At 43.9% G+C, this 19,422-nt stretch overlaps 1 protein-coding gene across 1 annotated transcript in view; it reads right to left on the reverse strand.

The window, feature by feature from the left end:
• pappa2 (pappalysin 2) overlaps positions 1-12,049 on the reverse strand; it is a gene marked incomplete at both ends in the record, with an annotated part of 80,827 nt that extends 68,778 nt beyond the window's left edge. The window contains 4 exons of the mRNA XM_083888887.1: positions 5,437-6,035; positions 6,134-6,361; positions 6,559-6,791; positions 11,173-12,049. Of these exons, the coding sequence (XP_083745013.1) occupies positions 5,437-6,035; positions 6,134-6,361; positions 6,559-6,791; positions 11,173-12,049 (1,937 nt within the window). The remainder of the gene's footprint in view (positions 1-5,436; positions 6,036-6,133; positions 6,362-6,558; positions 6,792-11,172) is intronic.
• Positions 12,050-19,422: the final 7,373 nt, after the last annotated feature.

Genomic DNA, 19,422 nt, shown 5'->3' on the forward strand with positions numbered 1-19,422 from the left:
CAAATCTGTCGTGACAGCAGCTGCTCTAAAAAAAAACCCTCTGGTCCTGTGCCGGCCGGCCAGCAGCAGCTGCACACTATCGGAGTCCCACAATCAGGGAAAATCTGGCCAAGAAAAGAAGTTAGGGGGGAAAAAAGAAGGGTGGGGCAAAAGGAACCCAGATCCCGAACATTAAAAAGGGGGGAAAAGGCTCAATAAATGCCAGCAAAATGTCAGTCTTATGTTAATTCTTTCTCTGCCTTACTAATTTTGCAATTTTGGATCCAGGGACATGCAGGCATGTCACAGCACACTAAACAGCTGGGGTCAAGACCTTTCCAGGGGTTCTGCACTACTGTTAGTCGGCCGGGCCTAGTTTTTTATGACACCGGCCTCCTGTGTATTCTGCCTGTTCGTGTTGTTTTAAATAAGGGTCGGGCGCTCAAAGAAAGGAAGTCTATCGAGATTTACTGCGAGGGTTTTACGTCACGATGTGAGCACACACCTAATATGACTTTGGCGGGGGGAACGAAAGAGGGCTTCGTTTATGAAAGTTTCTCACACACAAAAGAAATATCAAGCTGCACAAAACGTGTTTTTTGACCCCACTCGTGTTAAATTCACGATAATTTTTACGTTTTTCTGAACGTTCTGAGTTCAATTTCTCGTTCTATTCCCGAATTCCGCAGGAACACTGCACAGCAAGAGGAGCAGCTCAGAAGTGGCAGAAGGTCTTTCAAGATCATCCACCAGAAGGTGGATGGGTCTATGGATTTGTTTCCAGGATGTTCACACAGGGACAGGAACAGGACCAGGGTTAATACTTGTGTAATGGTGAGCACTATAAGCTTTGAAGGTGCTTCAAAATGTCTCCGAGCTAGCCCTCCTTCCTTGGTGGACTCCTATGTACACTACCGTTCAAGAGTTTGGGGTCACCAATACAATTTTTGTGTGTTTCCCATTAAAAGTCACACTTCAGCAAAAGAGTTTTAAAATGAATAGAAAATATAGTCAAGACATTGACTAGATTAGACATAATGATCTTTCTTCAAACTTTGCTTTGGTCAAAGAACCAGCAAAACTGTTTTCAGCTGTGCTAACATCATTGTCCATGAATACAGTGGGAGATGGTCTATGCTGGGTAGTGTAGGAGCAATTTGGGGTCAACAAATGAGATTGGTGGTTTGTTGTGAATGTAATTTGCCGATTACTCATAGCAACAAAACTTGTGGAACAAAGGAAGTTCCACAAGGATTTTTTTACAAAATTGGTGGATGACATCAATACAAATTTGTGACTACCAAATTTGTGTATACAATTGGTGGATACCAAAATGGTTAATACCAAATTTGTGTATACATTTGGTGGATACCAAATGTGTGTATACAATTGGTGGATACCAAATTGGTTAATACCGAATTTGTGTATACATTTGGTGGATACCAAATTGGTGGTTAGCAAATTGGTGGATAACATCATTGCACAAGGTTTTTTTTCCAATAGCCTTCTAACGCCATTAGCAAACACAATGTACCATTAGAACACACTGGAAATGCGCCTCTATACACCTATGTACATATTCCATTAAAAAACACACGTTTGCAGCTTTTACCACATTAACAATGTCTAGAGTGTATTTATGATTAATTTAATGTTATATTCATTGAAAAAAAAAGTGCTTTTCCTTCAAAAATAAGGACATAAGTGACCCTGAAATTTTGAACAGTAGTGTCACTTCATGCATACATCATGTCACACGTCTGTTCTAATAGGTGAAGAACCATCGCTGCCACCGCTGATTTTGTTTTAGCCTAACATGCGTCACGGCTCACAAGGTGGTGAGTGCAACTGCGTCACAAAGAGTTGTAATCCTGTGTTATTGGTAAAGAGAGTGTAAATGGGAAACAAATGTCCATCCTGCACTTTTGAGAGAAAAAAAACCCAAAAAAATATTAATATATCCTTGTGTTAAGCTGTCACGGTCTGTCAACTCTAACACACCGCATGCTAAAATCTGTCACTTAAAATATAGCTCCAATTCTTAAGTTCTGTTTTCCAGTGGCCCAGTGTAAAGCTTGTGGTTACAATTTGGATTAAGGAGAGAGCCTTGAAAAACCTGCGCCAACGACCTCATGGCAAGACTTCATGCGAGCTATTTGGAACCCTGCGTGAGCCTGTCTGTCAGACTAAATGGAAGCCAGCGGGCTGCCGCTCGAGTTGTTTAGTAAAAATAAAAGTGTTCTTTGGCCTCTGAACCCGCCGTCCATACTTCACAGAGCTTCTCTCTGAGAGCACCAATTTGTACATGTAGCATTACGCGCTTCGTTGTCCGCTGTACCATTCCTGCTCGATCACTCGCTGAGGCAACGTGTGTCCGTGATGTTTAGCTTAAGGTGATAGTTCGGAATTTTGGACATAAGACCTATTTTCCAACTCAGCCGGTGTGATGGAGACGTCTGGAGACGTTTTCAAGAAATTTCATTCAGTTCTTCTAGTTGCCGAGTTCGCTGATGCTATGGCTAGCGCAAGTCAATGATACAAGTTAGCATGGCATTAGAAACACTCATACCGACTCCACAGTGCATCCGAGGCAAATCGATTGTAACGGCAGACTATCGATGTACATATCTGTGTTGATAAATTGTTTGAAATAAAACCAACCTTGCAATTTGAAGGATTTATGTCTCAGCAGCAGCAGCAGCGCGTCATACATCCGGCAGCGGCTGATTCCGCTGCCGGATGTATAGTGCTGAGAAAGTAGTCCCTCAAAAATTCATGCGATGCGACGTTAGTTTTGTTTCAAATATTATTCTATCAACACAGATATGTACATCGATAGTCTGCCGTTACAATCGATTTGCCTCGGGTGCACTGTGGAGTCGGTATGAGTGTTTTTAATGCCATGCTAACTTGTATCATTGACTTGCGCTAGCCATAGCATCAGCGAACTCGGCAACTAGAAGAACGGAATTAAATTTCTTGAAATTCTCCATCACACCGGCTGAGTTGGAAAATAGGTCTTATGTTCAAAATTCCGAACTATCCCTTTAAGATTTGGGGTGAATTCCAATTCCTTGCTTAACCCTCAATCTCAAAAATGTTCTCCCTCTAGTGCAAGTACAATTAAATTAAGTTGAGGGTCAAGTTTAAGGGCTGTATCGCCCTCAATATTAAGATTTTCTGAGACCACCCTTGGGAGAAAGGGCTACCCAGAATGCATTGCGTGTTTTGACAGAACAAAGATGGCGCCGAAAGCAGCGAAACAAGTACGCTACAAATGAAGTATTTTCTTTGTTAATAGAGATATAAAAATGATCTTAGTTTAGGCCCATATTATGGATTAGTGACGTCACTGTTGCGTAACATTTATTTTTATTTTATGATCTTTTGTCAATAGTCGGCCGGTGTGGTTTACTTTTCAATAAGTCGTGGTGTGTGGTAACTGTCAGCTGAATATTTGTATGAGTATCATCTTATAACTAACTGACAACCTAATAACTTGACTGACAAACGGATCGTAATAAATAATCCTGACGTAAATGTGTTCTTCTTCTTCTTCTTTTTTGGAGTTGACAGACTGGACGCAGCTTTCGCGTTATTCTGCCCCCTACAGTCTGAAGACGTATCTGCATTTAAGGGGTGTCCCATTTCTAAGTGACAAAATAACCCTCAACACTTGGTTTTGAGGGCCAGTTAAGATTAAGGGTTGAGCTTGAGGGTTAATCTTGAGGGTTAATCTTCTTACTACTGTACGACGTCTCTCCAATCTAGCTTACTGCATACCGTTGCCTTATTGTGTAGGCAGCAACAACAAATGATTGCCTAATGTCCACCCTACGACAGCTCCTTGACGTATGGTCATGAGAGGCCTCTTACTTGGACTTTGTAAGCTAACGCTAACAGCTCCAGTGTCGTGTGAGGACAACACTGCTGCTGTTGCTTCCCTCTGTGTTTTGCAGCCATGACTAAGTCTAAAAATATGACAAAATGTATTGTTTTTATCCACTAATTACTTCACGTCGCTTCCAATTTGCTGCTTTTTTGATCACATGAGTGAGGCATTGTTGCTCAAACTCTCAAGACGTTCTGCCAAGGTGTTTGTGTTAAAATCCTTTTAGCGGCTCATGCAGCGTGATCTCTCACTTTCTGACAGGCATATAAAGTGTTCCATTAGCTTAACGGCCTTCTTTGGTTTTTTTCAAAAAGAAAAACAAAAGACTAAACTTCAGAAGCAAATGGAAGTTATTAGTGACTATGTTTTTGTTTGAAAACGAGAGAATTGCAGCGTATTGCATGTATTAGCTGTCTGTGACCTTTCCTCCGCAGTTTCATTTGGGTGGAGCTAACGGGTTCAGCGTCGAGCTGAAACAATTAAAGGTGCCATATGTAAGAATGTGGCCAAAAACAGTTACTTCATTCAAATTCAAAATACCGAGGTCTTTTAGGTTTCGTTTTCTGACGTAACTGGCAACCCGTGGTTGCTCGGCAGCTGAGACTCTACTGACTGCAATGATTGGTAGACAGTGGTAGGTGGCGCCACATGGCGCCAAAACATGATTTCAAAACATAAACATGATTTGCAGTCTGCAAAATATTTTTTTTTAATGCAAATATTTTGTCTGTACTGTTGTTGTTGGTGAGTTCAGTTTGTTATATGAACATTATTCCTGAGTCTCTGTGACATATTAGGAGGATTTTATGATTTATTACATAATGCACCTTTAATTGATTATGAAATTAATCTACTACTTTGATAATTACTACTATTTTGATCGTCAAGGAATCGTTTTGGTGATTTCTGATTGTTTTTTGCTTCTTAAATGTCAATATTTTCTTCGTTTCTTTGCTCCACAAAACAAAGAAATCATTAAAACTGAATCATTTTTGGTTTGTCGACAAAACAACAATTTGAGAACGTCGTCATTTCCAGGTTTGACAAACACTGATCAACGGTTTTTAACATTTTATGGAACAAACGATTAATCGCGAAAATAATCGATAGTTGCAGGTGTAGAACCTCAGACACTTCAGTTTGCTTGTGTCCTCCATTTTCACAGCAAAACATACCTGTCTGATTTCATTAATGGGACAAGAGGGAGTTCAAACTGAATCTAAGGTCAAGGTGCACTCAAAGTGCCCTCTGCTGGACCACACTGTAATTACTTCAGACAGTCTGGTGTGCTTCTAGGCTGTGTATATTAATTTGTTCATTCATCTTCTACTGCTTAATACTCCACATAAGGGTCGCGTTTTGAGGGCGACAGCCGATTGGCACAATCCCAATTTAGAATGTCCAATGCATGTTTTTGGACTGTGGAAAGACCCCATGCACACATGGGGAGAACCTGCAGAAAGGCCTTTGTTCCCTGCGTATTTTCATCTCAACAAAAACAGGAATTGTGGTTAAAGAGCCAGAGCCCTCCAGCAGAGGCATGAGAATGACATAAATCACTGCACCTGTCAGGAGACTCGGGATCGAAGCAGGTCTTGCGGACGTCAGTGACCTCCGGGTCGCAGCAGTCGCCGTCGTCGTAGTCGTAGTGTATGCTGTTGCACTCCACGTTACAAACCCCGTCCTGCCTCTTCCAGTTGTAGCAGGGTCCCAGTCGAAGGCAGTCGCCTCCGTCGTGGCCCGTTCTCGGGTGGTCGCACTCGGGGTCGCACTGGCGATTACCGATCTTTCCAATTCGACAGTTGCTGAGTATGAACTTCTGCCTGAGGCTGGAGTTTCTGACGGCGTGCACGCTCAGGTCCAGGGTGATGTTGTAAGGGCGAAAAGCCTCAGTCAGAGCCCGGTGCTGGACCTGGATCTGGGCTGGCATTACCGTGGGGTTTCCGCCGTCGTCTTCGCTGAGGTCGACGATCCGGTAGCGAACCTGTTTGGAGGTACGAAGCTGCCAGTTGTTGTTGTAGCCAAAGACGATATCGGTGTTGTCGCAGGACGTCAGGCCACAGGGTGGCGGCAGGAATGACGAGACAAGTTCCCGTTCAGGGACTGGAATGGTGACAATGGTTGGATGGAGGCCAGTTTTATATGGACTCCAGAGCTGTTCCACCTATAAGTCAGAACATTTCAGAACGGTCATTAAAATACTATTTAGTTAATGAAGTAATGCTTTTAATGTACTGCTAATAAAACAGACAGGGTAGTTACATTAGAAAAGTCGGCCCACATTGCCAAGACCGGCTCGCTCTTGTCAGTTTGAAGCGGTCGCTTTAGCAGGTCCTCGTGAGAGCGGGCGTATCCCCACAAAACCACGCCCCCTACATGGCCCCTGAAGCTGTGTCCCTGATCTGATTGGTTGCTGCCGAGGAAGAGGGTTCTGCAGGTCCTCATGAAGGGGCTGTACAGATTCCCGGACTGCAGGTTGCTTTCCCCGACCTAAGAGAAAAAAAACAAAGAAAGAGCAGCTAAGAAGAGTTAAAAACAAATCTCTCTTAGTATCGTGTATAGTCGTGTATAATCACTTTGAAAATGTAAATGGTTTGATTTTAGTAATTACTCTAGGGGCCTGATTTACTAAGATTCCAAATAGAGAGTGAATTCAAATGTAACCCTGCACTTAAAAGCACACTCACCTTAGCGCCATCAACATACAGGGTCATGTTGTGGCCGTTGTAAGTGGCCATGAGGTGAGTCCAGACACTCGCTCGGTATCGCTGGTGGCTGTAGACGGTGGTAGATTTCACTGCCCGGTCCGTCCGAAGCGTGAAGTAGAACCTTGCGTCTTTGACGGCAGCTTTTTCCACAGTGCGTATACCGATTGACCAGCCCTTCTCGCTCAGTGAATGGGAGCAGTTGTCAAATACACCTATGGAAAGACAGGAAAGAGGACGGAACATGATTGTTAACAAGAGCACTCAGAGAGCTCAGACCGCCGCCAAGGCTTAGTCCCAGCACCTGCATTTTGTTGGATCCTTTCTGGATCTGTATAGAACATGACAAAATTAATCCTGATCCGTTAAAGGACCCATATTATACCCTTTATCTACAAGCGAACCTAGCTCCCTGGTATACTAATGAACATGTCTGTGACACGCTTTGGTCAAAACGCCTTAAGGATGAAGCACCACAGCAGTTCAATCACTCTGCCAAAACAGCCCTGTTCAGAACGCTCGCTTTTGAGTGCCTGTCTCTTTAAATATGCAAATGAGACACAGGAAACTACGTCAGCGTCACTGAGGCTAACGGCAGCTAACAGCAGTTAGCATTTGGAGAAGCCATCATTATCGCCGTCATGTATAAAATGTAAATCCTCTGAGGCTGGAAGTTTGTGTAGTAGTATTAATGTAGTGGCATTAAAATGATTAAAAAGTTGATTTTGCATAACATGTCCCCTAATAAGAGACATTATAAGGGTTCCTTCTTGAAAATGTTTATCGTTTTTGTGACCTCATCTCGGGGTCGATTCTTACCAAAGATTGAATGGGAACAAACTTGGGCGAGAGAAAGTTGCTCGCAGAAGGACAAACTTACAGATAAACCCACGCAGACGAGGTTTATCTTTGCGGAAGTAGTGGTCATTTTAAACAAATACTGGAAATCGTGCAAAAGCTTCCTCGCCGAGTCAAATGACTGGAAATTATCATCCGCCCCCCAAAGGACAAACAAATACAGCGCGAGTGATTGCGAGCGGCGCAGAGAGGCCGAGCGAGACTGGAGAGAACAGAGCGAGGGAGAAACAGCAGGAGAGAACACAAACGCATAGGGAGGACGGAGGGATTTCACTCAGCCAAGGCAAGACCATCGTGTTTTCATCTGCTGTTGCAACAGACAAACATAGATCCACATCTGCAGCCCAGATGTTTCACTCTGGGACAACCAAAGGTCAGGGAACCCCTTCACCCTCCTCAGTGCTTCATGTGTACACATGTACACAGTGGGTACCTGTGGCCAAAGAAATGCCACTGTTATTTTTAGATTGTGCGCCAGTTTTAGATATTCCCATTAAACTTCGTCCACAAGACTACGCAACATCTGTTTCCCAGTCAACCTCGCTCACTGTGGGGTTCTGCTCACGCCCACAAAATATGTTTAGTACTTACAATTTGAATTCGGCCTAAATATACGGAAGAGGATTAGGGCCAGAAAGGAAAAAAATAATTGAGTTCTGACTTTGTTCTCAGAATTCTGACTTTAAACTCAGAGTTCAGACTTTTAACTCAGAATTCTGACTTATTCTTGGAATTCTGACTTTAAACTCGGAATTCTGACTATTCTGGGAATTCTGACTTTATTCTGGGAATTGTGACTTTATTCTGGGAATTGTGACTTTATTCTTGAAATTGTGACTTTATTCTGGGAATTCTGACTTTAAACTCAGAATTCTGACTTTATTCTCGGAATTCTGACTTTAAACTTGGAATTCTGACTTTAAACTCAGAATTCTGACTTTATACTTGGAATTCTGAGTTTATTCCCGGAATTCTGAGTTTATTCTCGGAATTCTGACTTTAAACTCAGAATTCGAACTTTAGACTCGGAATTCTGACTTTATTCTCAGAACTCTGACTTTAAATTCAGAATTCTGACTTTAAACTTGGATTTGTGACTTTATTCTCAGAACTCTGACTTTATTCTCGGAATTTTGACTTTATTCTTGGAAATTCTGACTTTATTCTCGGAATTCTGACTTTAAACTCAGAATTCTGACTTTATTCTCAGAATGACTTTAAACTCAGAATTTTGACTTATTCTCGGAATTCTGACTTTATTCTCGGAATTCTGACTTTATTCTTGGAATTATTACTTTATTCTCGGAATTCTGACTTTAAACTCAGAATTCTGACTTTAAACTCAGAATTCTGACTTTATTCTCAGAATGACTTTAAACTCGGAATTCTGACTTATTCCCGGAATTCTGACTTTATTCTCGGAATTCTGACTTTGTTCTCGGAATTCTGACTTTATTCTAAGAATTCTGACTTATTCCCGGAATTCTGACTTTGTTCTCGGAATTCTGACTTTATTCTGAGAATTCTGACTTTATTCTCGGAATTCTGACTTTAAACTCAGAATGACTTTAAACTCAGAATTCTGACTTATTCTCGGAATTCTGACTTTATTCTCGGAATTCTGACTTATTCTCGGAATTCTGACTTATTCTCAGAATTCTGACTTTTTTCTCGGAATTCTGACTTTATTCTGAGAATTCTGACTTTATTCTCGGAATTCTGACCTTAAAATAAGAACTCTGAGAAGGAGCAGAAATGTAGAATCTGTGACGTGGTCACATTGTCCAGTAGCCTTCTCTGAACGTCACCACTTTCTTTTCTTTTTTTTTAGTTTACAACTACTGTTTACAATCTGGAACACACAGAGTAACATTAGAATTAGAAGTCAAAGTGATGTCATCATTAGTGGAAACAATGGTTTGTTTTTCACTCTGTAGTCAAGATTCCTTCTGCTGCTCACACATAAGGAAGCAATGAGCGGAGGAAAGTAATGTAAGTAAGTAATGGAGTGGGATCTTTGATCAGGGCAAATGTGAGAGGACGTATAACAGTTTGTGGTCTCGCTCAGTATCTGGGCAGCCGCGGTGCTGCGCCATCACACTTTTATCCTCTTCGGTTTGTTTTGATGAACGTGTTGTTCTGTCAAAACGTGCAGTTATTGTTTCTCGCTCGAGAGCCCGGGTTAAATTAGGCTTGTCGTTATTTTTGCTTCTGTCTTTTTTTTGCGACGTGTCTAGACGAGAGCCGCCGCCGCCGCTGCTGCTGCTCGACGTCAGTGGAAATCCACAACAACTGAAGGGAGAAGAGTGAATGAAACAAGGCTGGGGAACTCTCACAGTTATGTAACCGCGTTGTTTAAGTGGAGTCTGTGAGTTCAGGGAAAACGCGTTTAAATCGGTTGTGACAGTGGGAATTTTAAAGCTGCGGTGCGTAACTTTTGGGTTGGATTTTGGGCGTTCTTATTCTGCCACTGTTTGGTATTTGTGAACAAAAACCATGCGCCATTTTAAGCAACATCAGACCTGGGTGAGGGTGCATTTGTGTGTATACAGAGGCAGCGCAGAGCCGAGGTTCGGGGACAAAAACCTTTATCCGTCAAACTGCTATATGACAGAGGTTTTATAGCAGCATAATTTAACTTCCAACACTTTTCACGGGCACATTTTTGTTGTGTCTGTCCTATTTTTACCAGGTAAGGGACACCTTTTGAAATACAATTTTGTTCATTTCTTTCTCTAATTGTGTTTATTTTTGAATAATATACACTACCGTCTAAAAGTTTGGGGTCACCTATACAATTTGTGTTGTTTTTCTCCATTAAAAGTCACACTTTTATTCATTAAAAGAGTTGCAAAATGAACAGAAAATATAGTCAAGATCCTCCAATAGCCTTCTAACGCGATTAGCAAACACAATGTGCCATTAGAACACTGGAAACGGGCCTCTATACACCTATGTACATATAGACGTTTGCAGCTAGAATAGTTGTTTACCACATTAATGATGTATAGAGTGTATTTCTGATTCATTTAATGTTATATTCATTGAAAAAAAAAAAAAAAGAGCTTTTCCTTCAAAAATAAGGACATTTCTAAGTGACCCCAAACTTTTGAACGACAGTGTAATGTTTTATTTGTGTGACCTGAGCATGGATTTTCAAATAAATGGCCTCGAAAAATGCATTTAGAAGAAGATTTACAAGAAGGCTCATAAAACATGCAGTTTTGTACGGTTATGGAAATAAATAAGTACAAGATTAGCCACTGTAAAATGAGGTGGAGGTGCCCCCCCCCCCTTTTTTTCCCCCCACATTCCCCTGAAATATCTGTATACGCACCTGTTGAATCACTGTCCAGCCCTAACGACACTATAAACGTGTTGTAATGTGATTTCATCAGAATGTTATTCCAAATCCATTGCAATCTAAAATATGATACCTCATTACATGATGTGAACTCATTTCTGACCTTTAACTCTACTTACTGTGACATTTTTAGGATATAAAACACAGGATTTTGAGCGTTAAACAACACTGTTTTTGTTGAATGTTGATTCATTTCCACATTAAAGCAACTAGAAAACAGTCAGATAAGGAAAACATCAATAGAATCTATTCAAAAACAATATTCAGTTTAGTCTGAAAGTTGCTTGACAAGATAATTTATCATGAGTTGAGTTTACTATTTCACTTACTAGCTCCACCACCTACAAATGTGTTAGAATTGAGTGTCCACCCACCTGCTATGACTGCAGGGTTGCTCTGCCCTCCTTCAGGATTCACCCACAGCTCCAGGCTGAACGTGGCCCTCGGCAGCTCCACATTCACCGCCGGCTTCAGCTTCAGCTGCTCCCTGCGACCGCTGAAGTAGAGGGCGGTCATCCACGAAGGGGGCACCCGGGGCACTGGGCTCCCCCACGTTGAGGAGCCGCCGACGGGCAGGCTCGCCGGCGGGTCTGCCTCTTCCATCTCCCCGGAGTAGTCGTCCTCCACAGTCGCCGCATCTCCCCGCTGCAGTTTGTGGAGCACCTGGAGTCCTCTGGAGTCTGTGACGCTGTCGTGGAAAACTTTCTCCCAGCTGGAGTTACCCTCGTCCTCGTACGGAAACGTCGCATCGACGCTGCGCGCAAGTCTGGAGCCTGAGCGGCGGGGCGGCTGCGAGCTCTGCCCGGCGTCTTTACGCGCGGATCTCCCCGCGTCCTCGCCTCCGCTGTCACTTGTGGAGCGTTTCCGTTGCGACGTCACGATTCCGTCCTCCGCGTCGCTCCAGCCTGCCTTCTCCTGGAGCCGGCGGTGCCCGGCGTCGCCCCCGCACCCTCCTGCACAGACCGCAGCAGCGATCTTCACAGTGTACAGCTCTCGCGTGCTCGCCGTGTGCGTCCTCGGATGGGCCGCTGGAGGGCGATGTTGGGACGGGGAGAGGGAGCGGGGCTGCCGCCGGGACCTCCAGACCCCGGCGACGGTGCAGGGTTCACCTGCCAGCCTGGAGAGCTCAAGGTCCGCCCGCTGTGCCATGGCGCGTTTGTAGCGACTGAGCGCGTTGGAGCGAACCGGGCTGAGCAGCCACGTGTTCGTGATGAGGACGAGAAAGACAACCAGTAGTCTGATCAATAACATTGTTTATACTAATGTATAGCCTGTATACAAGTGTGATCTGTATTTATATCGAATAACTCAGCAGCAAGAGGTTTCCCAGCAGATTGTGATCATCAGATTTATTTACAAAAAAAAGAATAACTGCTCTTTGGGGTTGCCTGTTTGGAGATTCACAATTAATTTAAATGACCAAAAACCATGAGTAAAAAAATCACCAAATCTAAAAGAATCAGTGCATCCTGGAGGGTCTCACACGTGGGCTTTCGTGCGTAACCGTGCGTAAATGCCCTGAAATGAAATATATTTGGTGCGTTATATTCAGGGGGAGTGAGGAAGAAGAATGTCAGTATCACAGAAAACACTTTAAAGTGAGCCCAACTCTTTTGTTGGCGCAGCTGCAGAGGCTCTCCCCTCTCTCTCTCCTCTCTCCCTCTCTCTCGCGCGCACTTTGCGCGGATCTTTAGAAGCGGAGCTCTGCTTCTCTCCCATTCATGTTTGTAGCCTCTGGCGCTTTGATCCTGGTAATAGTTAATTTTGTAGAAACACGAGCACAAACCGTGAAGGAAAGGTGATTTAAGAAAAAAAAAATGTTTGAAATCAAAAGAACCTGACGTGGTGTGTGTGGATGTCCTCTCCCGTCTTTAGGATCTGCGTTATTCAACCTTTGTCGCTCCCCCAAAGCCTCTCGTTTCTTCTTTTTGTTTGTTTGTTTGTTTTTTTACCTGACCACTGCGGCACCATTAATGCGTCCTGGTCCAAAACATGGCTGCAAGGTGAATCAGAGTCATACTAATAAAAAAAATAAAAAATAAAAAAAAGTCATCTCCAGGCGCAGAATCAAGTGCAAGGGGCACAGTGCCAGCTCTAAAACAGTGACCCTGTACTTGTTGAGCAAGAAGCTTGTTTTGAAGAAGTATGTGAATTATTATTAATGTGTATTTGTAGAAGAAGAAGAAGAAGAAGGAAGGAAGAAAAAAAAAATAGCAGTCCATCAATGTCCGGAATCCGTGTAATGTCGGCTCCTCTTGGAATTGTTGTGCGTCTGGGAGCTTCAGAGAGTGAGTTGCTATTTCTTCTCTGCACCGGGGTCCATGCACTGGTTGTAATATCCTCCTCCATTCACTCCTCCATCTCTCTCTCTCTTTTCCCTCTCTCTCTCTCTCTCTCTCTCTCTCTCTCTCTCTCTCTTTTCTTTCTTATTCTCCTGAGTCCAGAGAGCCCCTGCCCGCCCTGACATCACCGGTAGGGGAAGCGGTAGTGGTGATGGTGTATGTGTGTGCGTAAAGTATCATGGATTTACTATTTCTGTCCTCAGAACACGAGTCTTTATATCATAATGCATTATTAATAGTAAATAAATAACTGTAGAAAGAATCTGTGTGAGTATAAATCTGTGCAATAATCCACCCAAAGCACCTGACATCGCTCGTGTTCACGGTGTAAATAACATTATTTTTTATTCATTTATTTATTTCTATTTTTCTATTACTTGAATATAAAGCAGTACACAATGATTGTGTGAGTGGTGTGGAGCAGGAGGTGGACAGGTGCTATCTCCACACACACACACACACACACACACACACACACACACACAGGTCCATGCACGAGGACCACTATAGGTCAGTGTTTATGCCAGAGAGAGAATAAAGGCTCCTTAAGAGGCAACAACGTCAACAACAAAAAAACACAAGAACACACACAAAGTGGTGAAGGAGGTGAGGTTTGAATAACCCTCTCCCTCCCTTTTCTCTTCCTTTTACTCCCCCCCCATCCCCCCCATCCCCTCCCTTCTCTTGATCTATCCATCTCACTCACTCATGCTCTGGCTCTCTTCAGCGGTGCAGCACGGACAGGCAAAACATCTGCCTCACACATGAAAAAGGAGGCTTGTTTTTTTTTTTCCTGTTAGCTTTATGTCATCCAAAATATGCTACCTGTGTGTGTGTGTGCGTGTGTGTGTGCGTGCGTGTGTGAGGAGGATGAGAGAAGAGGAAGTATCAGGTGAGACAGGGAGGAAGAGGAGCATCATAGAACCATATGGACGGATGTTATATCATATTTGTGCAAAGACAAGGTGGAAAAAGAAAACACCAGATGTTTTTTTTTTTTTCGCTCAGATACAGAAACAGAAACAAAAAAATGCTGCAGGAGGGGGAGAAAAAAAAATCATCATACGTCTAAATGCACATAATGAGGTCTTTTTCCTCATCAAAATAATAAAGTTGTTTTTTTTTGCCGAGGCTTTCGGCCACATCAGAGATGTTGCTCCATCTGTGGATGGAAACTGATCGAAGAAGTTCCCAAAACTGAAGCAAACACACGGACTATTTTCTCTCTTTTTTTTTTCCGTTTTTTATCAGACTTAACTTTTCCAAGGTGTGACTAAGTTTGTTCCACTGTCTTTTTCTTTTCTTTCTTTTCAACTAGATTTTATAATCCAGAATATACTGAGTCTAAGTCTTTAGGTGAAATCATTTACATTACGTGATAAATGAAGGCTTATGCGGCAGTTTCTGAGGGGAGAGACGTTCAGCTGCAATATGCAACTTGACCACGAGATGCCGCTCAATCCTACAGCACTGTACCTTTAAGTTCGGTGCGGCGACTGACGTGACGTCTCTATTTGTCTTCCTCTTACACCTTTGAGGGCCTTTGTCGTGCATGAAAACTTACGAAAACAGTGCCGCGTCGGCGTTAACGCAATGCCGCGTTTCCATGACGACTGCCTGGAAAAAGACGGGCGTGGCGTGATGTTAACGTGACTCTGCGATTGTTAAAATGAGTCTCTAAAGTAACGCTAAAAACAGAGGCGCACATACGCAGTACACAGGTACGCTGGTTATTCGTAGCACTGCTCTTTTCCTAGGCGCGCTAACAGGCGCTAAAGGAGCTAACACAGCTAACTGGTAAACAATGCCCGGACTCCGGTGCCGCGGCACGTAAACATGACGCCGCGCGCGTGTCTTTTTCCGGTCAGTCGTCATGGAAACGCGTCACGCGTTAATGCGCGTTAACGTTAGTGCCGCTAACCGCCGTCAACGCGCTAACTTGCCAAGCGCTACTTGTTTCCGGACCTGACGTTGGGCAAAATTCGTCGGATCACGCTCAAACTCACGCCTGTGAATCGGTCCAACAGTTTGCCCGCAGAAACGGTGGCCTAAACAGCGATGGTGTCTACGGTAACGCATGCCGCGTTTCCATGACGACTGACCGGAAAAGGACGCGTGTGACGTCATGTTTACGTGACTCTACGATTGTTAGAATGAGTCTCTAAAGTAACGCTAACCTCTAAAAACAGAGGCACACGTACGCAGTACACAGCGTATCATTTGTAGCGCTGCTCTTTTCGTGCAGACCGCTCCAGTTTGACTGTAGGCGCGCTAATGGCGCTAAAGGAGCTAACGCAGCTAACTGGTAATCAATGCCTGGTCTCCGGCGCCACGGCACGTGAACATGGCGTCCTGTCAGTCGTCATGGAAACGCGTCAGGCGTTAATGTGCGTTAACGTTGACGCCCGCTAACCGCCATTAACGCGCTAATTGTTTTCACGACCTGACGTTGGGCAAAATTCATCGGGTCGCACTCAAACTCGCGCAAACTCAGTTTGCCCGCAGACACGGCGACCTAGCGCCACCTTCTGACAGCGGCATTTTCACCTTCGTCGACTTAAATGACACAGTTGCGTTCACCAATTGTCGCATTGTATTCCGCGTCACGTGGTTAGCATGATTTTTTGAATGTGAGCGTAAATACGGTGTGTGATGTGACTTTGAAAACCTATTGTATGATGCGGTGACTTATATTAGCACATTTACAAGCTTTGTCCCCTTTAAATAAACATTTAAAATAATAGAATATGGTGTAATGTGTATTTTCACCTGACGAACGAGGATTTTAAAGTGAAATAAAGCCGGTCGTTGCAGTTCCACACCTTTTTTTAACGCTTTTTTTTTGTCGTACTCAACTCCGGCTCGAGGCTGAAGATGGAGATGGAGGAAGAGGAGGAGGAGGAGGAGGAGGAGGAGAAAGAGGAGGCTACTGGCAGTTACGGCAGGGGCCCCCGAAGGGGCAAAAAAGAAAAAAAGTTCCTAAAGAGTGGGAGGCAGGAATTCCACAATCCCAGCCTGCCTTACTGAGGGGATCTGCCTGCTCAACATTCAGCTTTTTCTGCTGGCAAAGTGCCCTTTGAAATCCAGCTGCAACTGCGTTGGTGGTGGAAGACGGAGGGAGGGAGGGGGGGTGTGGGTTTTAAGTGAAAGCGACCACAAAAAAAAAAAAAAAACGGGAGGGGAGGGAGGATGAAGGAGAAGAGACAGAAGAGAAGAAGAGAGGGCATTTTCGGGGGGGGGGGGAGTGTGAATGGGTGTGCTTCACCGTGGGCCTCACCCCCCACTGGAAGGAACCTCCACAGATTATCCTTCATCTGAGCTTGTCGGTCTTGACCTCACTGACCCTGAGGCCCGCGATCCGTCTTCCCCTCTCCTCGCAGAAAGCTCCGTCTTTCACACCCACTTTTCCCCCCTCACTCGTTCACTCACTCACTCACTCACTCACTCACACCCTCATTATTACCTTTACCTCTCTGCGACTCGCTCACCTCCCATTCAACAACATTGCTGACACACACACACACACACACACGAAGAAAGAAAGAAAGAAAGAAAGAAAGGGGGGGGGGGTATATATACAATAGTGCAGATGTTTCTTCAGGCTGCTGTTGCTGTGCATTAAACAGTTTAAAAGGAAAAATACTTAAAGGTGAAGTAAGTAGTTTATAGTGCCATCTAGAGGAGAGGCTGAAATTTACAACAAAGAACTGCTCCTCTGCTCACCCCCTCCCTTCCCTGAGCGCTACGGTATCCTCAGCTGGTCAAATGTCGTCCTCGTCGTCTTTCTCCGTGTCAGCAGATGAGGTTCGTGAGGCGAGGGAGAGGGCGAGCTACCGCGGCCGTAGCAGACGAAGCGGAGAGAGTGGAGGCGGGACTTCCGCTACAAGTAAAGAGACGCTTGATTTGTTCTCTCGCGTTTGTCCTTACAGGCTCCGGTAGAAACATGGCGTTTCGCTGCTAACAGTGGCTATGCAACCGCGGCCTGCGACCGTGTTATTTTAAATGACTTTTTGAAACACTACGAAAATGAAACAAAGAATATTATACAGCGACTAGACAATGCAGGAGCACATAATATGTATAAAAACGTGGATTTTGGGTTATATAAACCCATAAATACTACATATTGTCCCTTTAAATACTTTGTGAGCTTTCACCAGTCATGGATTTAATGAACTGACACCAAATAAGTATCTACGTCGGCGATATGTCAGCGATACATCTGCGCTACATCTGTGATACGCCTGCAATACGTCGGCGGTGCGTTATCGATACATTAGCGATACGTCGGAGGTACGCCAGCAATATGTCAGTGGTACGTCAGCGATATGTCGTTATTACTTCAGCGATGCACTGGTGTTACGTCGGCAATAAGTCTACGATATATCGGCGGTACGTCAGAGATACGTGAGAGATATGTCGGCAGTACGTCAGCGATGCATCGCTGTCGATGTCGGCAATAAGTCTGCGATATGTCGGCGGTACGTCAGAGATACGGCAGCAATATGTCACCGGTACGTCAGCGATGTGCCGGTATTACGTCGGTGGTACGTTAGCGATATGTAGGCGGTACATCGGTGGTACGTTGGCGCTATGTGAGTGATCCATCAGCGATATGTCGTCAGTACTCCATCGACGCACCGGTGTCGGTGCATCGCTGTCGGTGTCGGCGATAAGTCTGCGATATGTCAGCGATACGTCATGAACTACTACTACTGCCGCAATTTAGCAAAGTCATTAGTGTGTACTTGAAGGGAACTAGCCCACATATAAAAACCTTATTTTGAAGAGAGGAAAACCCGAATCGCACACCTTTTTCACAAAGTTCGGAAACACAAACGCATCTTGGGCCGGACATCGGTAGCAACGCCAGTCGAGATCGAGGCTCTACGTGGTATTTTTGCGCACACAAACAGCGTAGCAACATTATTCAACAATAACAATTAAACCGCGCTATGTGTACGACATTAGCGCTTTTAACGGTAAACGTAGCAGTGTTTGTGTTTGTCAAATGGACGTACTTTGGAGTATTCTTGTATTTTCAAGTGTATTTTTGCGTCACATTAAATCAAACATGGCTGACCCCATTTTTACATTTTTACACGGTGGTCCTCGGTCGGGGGGGGGGGTCAATCCATCCATCGTCAATGTGTCCAGTAATTTTCCTCTTGCTGACAACCTCGCTTCACACCCCATAGCGGATCTCCATAACGACACAAATAAAAACATCTTCCGCAAACAAAAACATGGGGAAAATCCACGTCGTGCGTGCCTAGCGTGGAGGACCCCATGTCTGCTCACGTGGAGGTAAAAATGGAAAATCAAGTAGCGGGCGCTGGATGCTGGAACTGTGAGCATGAATATGTTAGAGCTCCCCGAGGTTCTATTTGCAAAGCTGCAGGTGGACGTTTGAATGACACGTTTGTCTTGGCGCGGGTCCTCGCCTCAACACGGTGGATGTGATGTGTTTTTGTTGTTGTTGTTGTTGTTGTTGTTTTGGTGTCAATGTAACATCATCGACGGAGAAAAACACAGCAAACACGAAACTGAAATGAGATTTATGGTGCATTTGATCGTCTGACGGCCGATATAATGTTCGGCATTTAACGTTAAACTGTCATTTTACCGCTATATTGTTATATATACTGGATATTGATTTCATGCAACATAACTGATTCATAGCATATTCTTACTTTTCGTGATTAAATGTGATCAAAAATGTGAAAAATGTAAACTACACAACAGTATTTTGTCTATTAAAAATAAAAAATTAATAGCAATAGCCCCCTGTGTTCCTTTTGCCCAAAGCCCTTTAAGTCTCTTGAAATGCCCCTGGAAGTGCATGGCTATAATATATATACCCCCCCCCCATCTCAATAATGTTTAATAATTTTAATACTATCTATACTAATAATTTTAGAAAATAACAAACAAATATTAAGGGTGATTAAGAGATTTAAATATCCTCAAAATAAGTCTATAGTGTCACAATTATTACATAAGATTTGTTTACATAAGACATTGCCAGTCAAAGCTGTGATTCACTACAGATTTGATGATTCAAAAGTCGTCATCATGTGACAAATCAAATAATGTCTAGAGCCGCCCCTGCGGGTGAAAGTGGTAAACATGCAGTTCAGCGCCATCTCGCTGGGGGGCAGTAACCGAGAGTTAAGAAGAGCAACTCTGGATAATCGAGGAAGCTCAAGCGATTCCTGCCTTTGGCTAACAGTAGCTAGCCGGCTAATCTCCTGGACAGCGCAGTTGTGGCTGTTGTTGTTC

This window comes from Microchirus variegatus (genome assembly GCF_963457635.1).
Source record: "Microchirus variegatus genome assembly, chromosome: 5".
NCBI classification, from domain to species: domain Eukaryota; kingdom Metazoa; phylum Chordata; class Actinopteri; order Pleuronectiformes; family Soleidae; genus Microchirus; species Microchirus variegatus.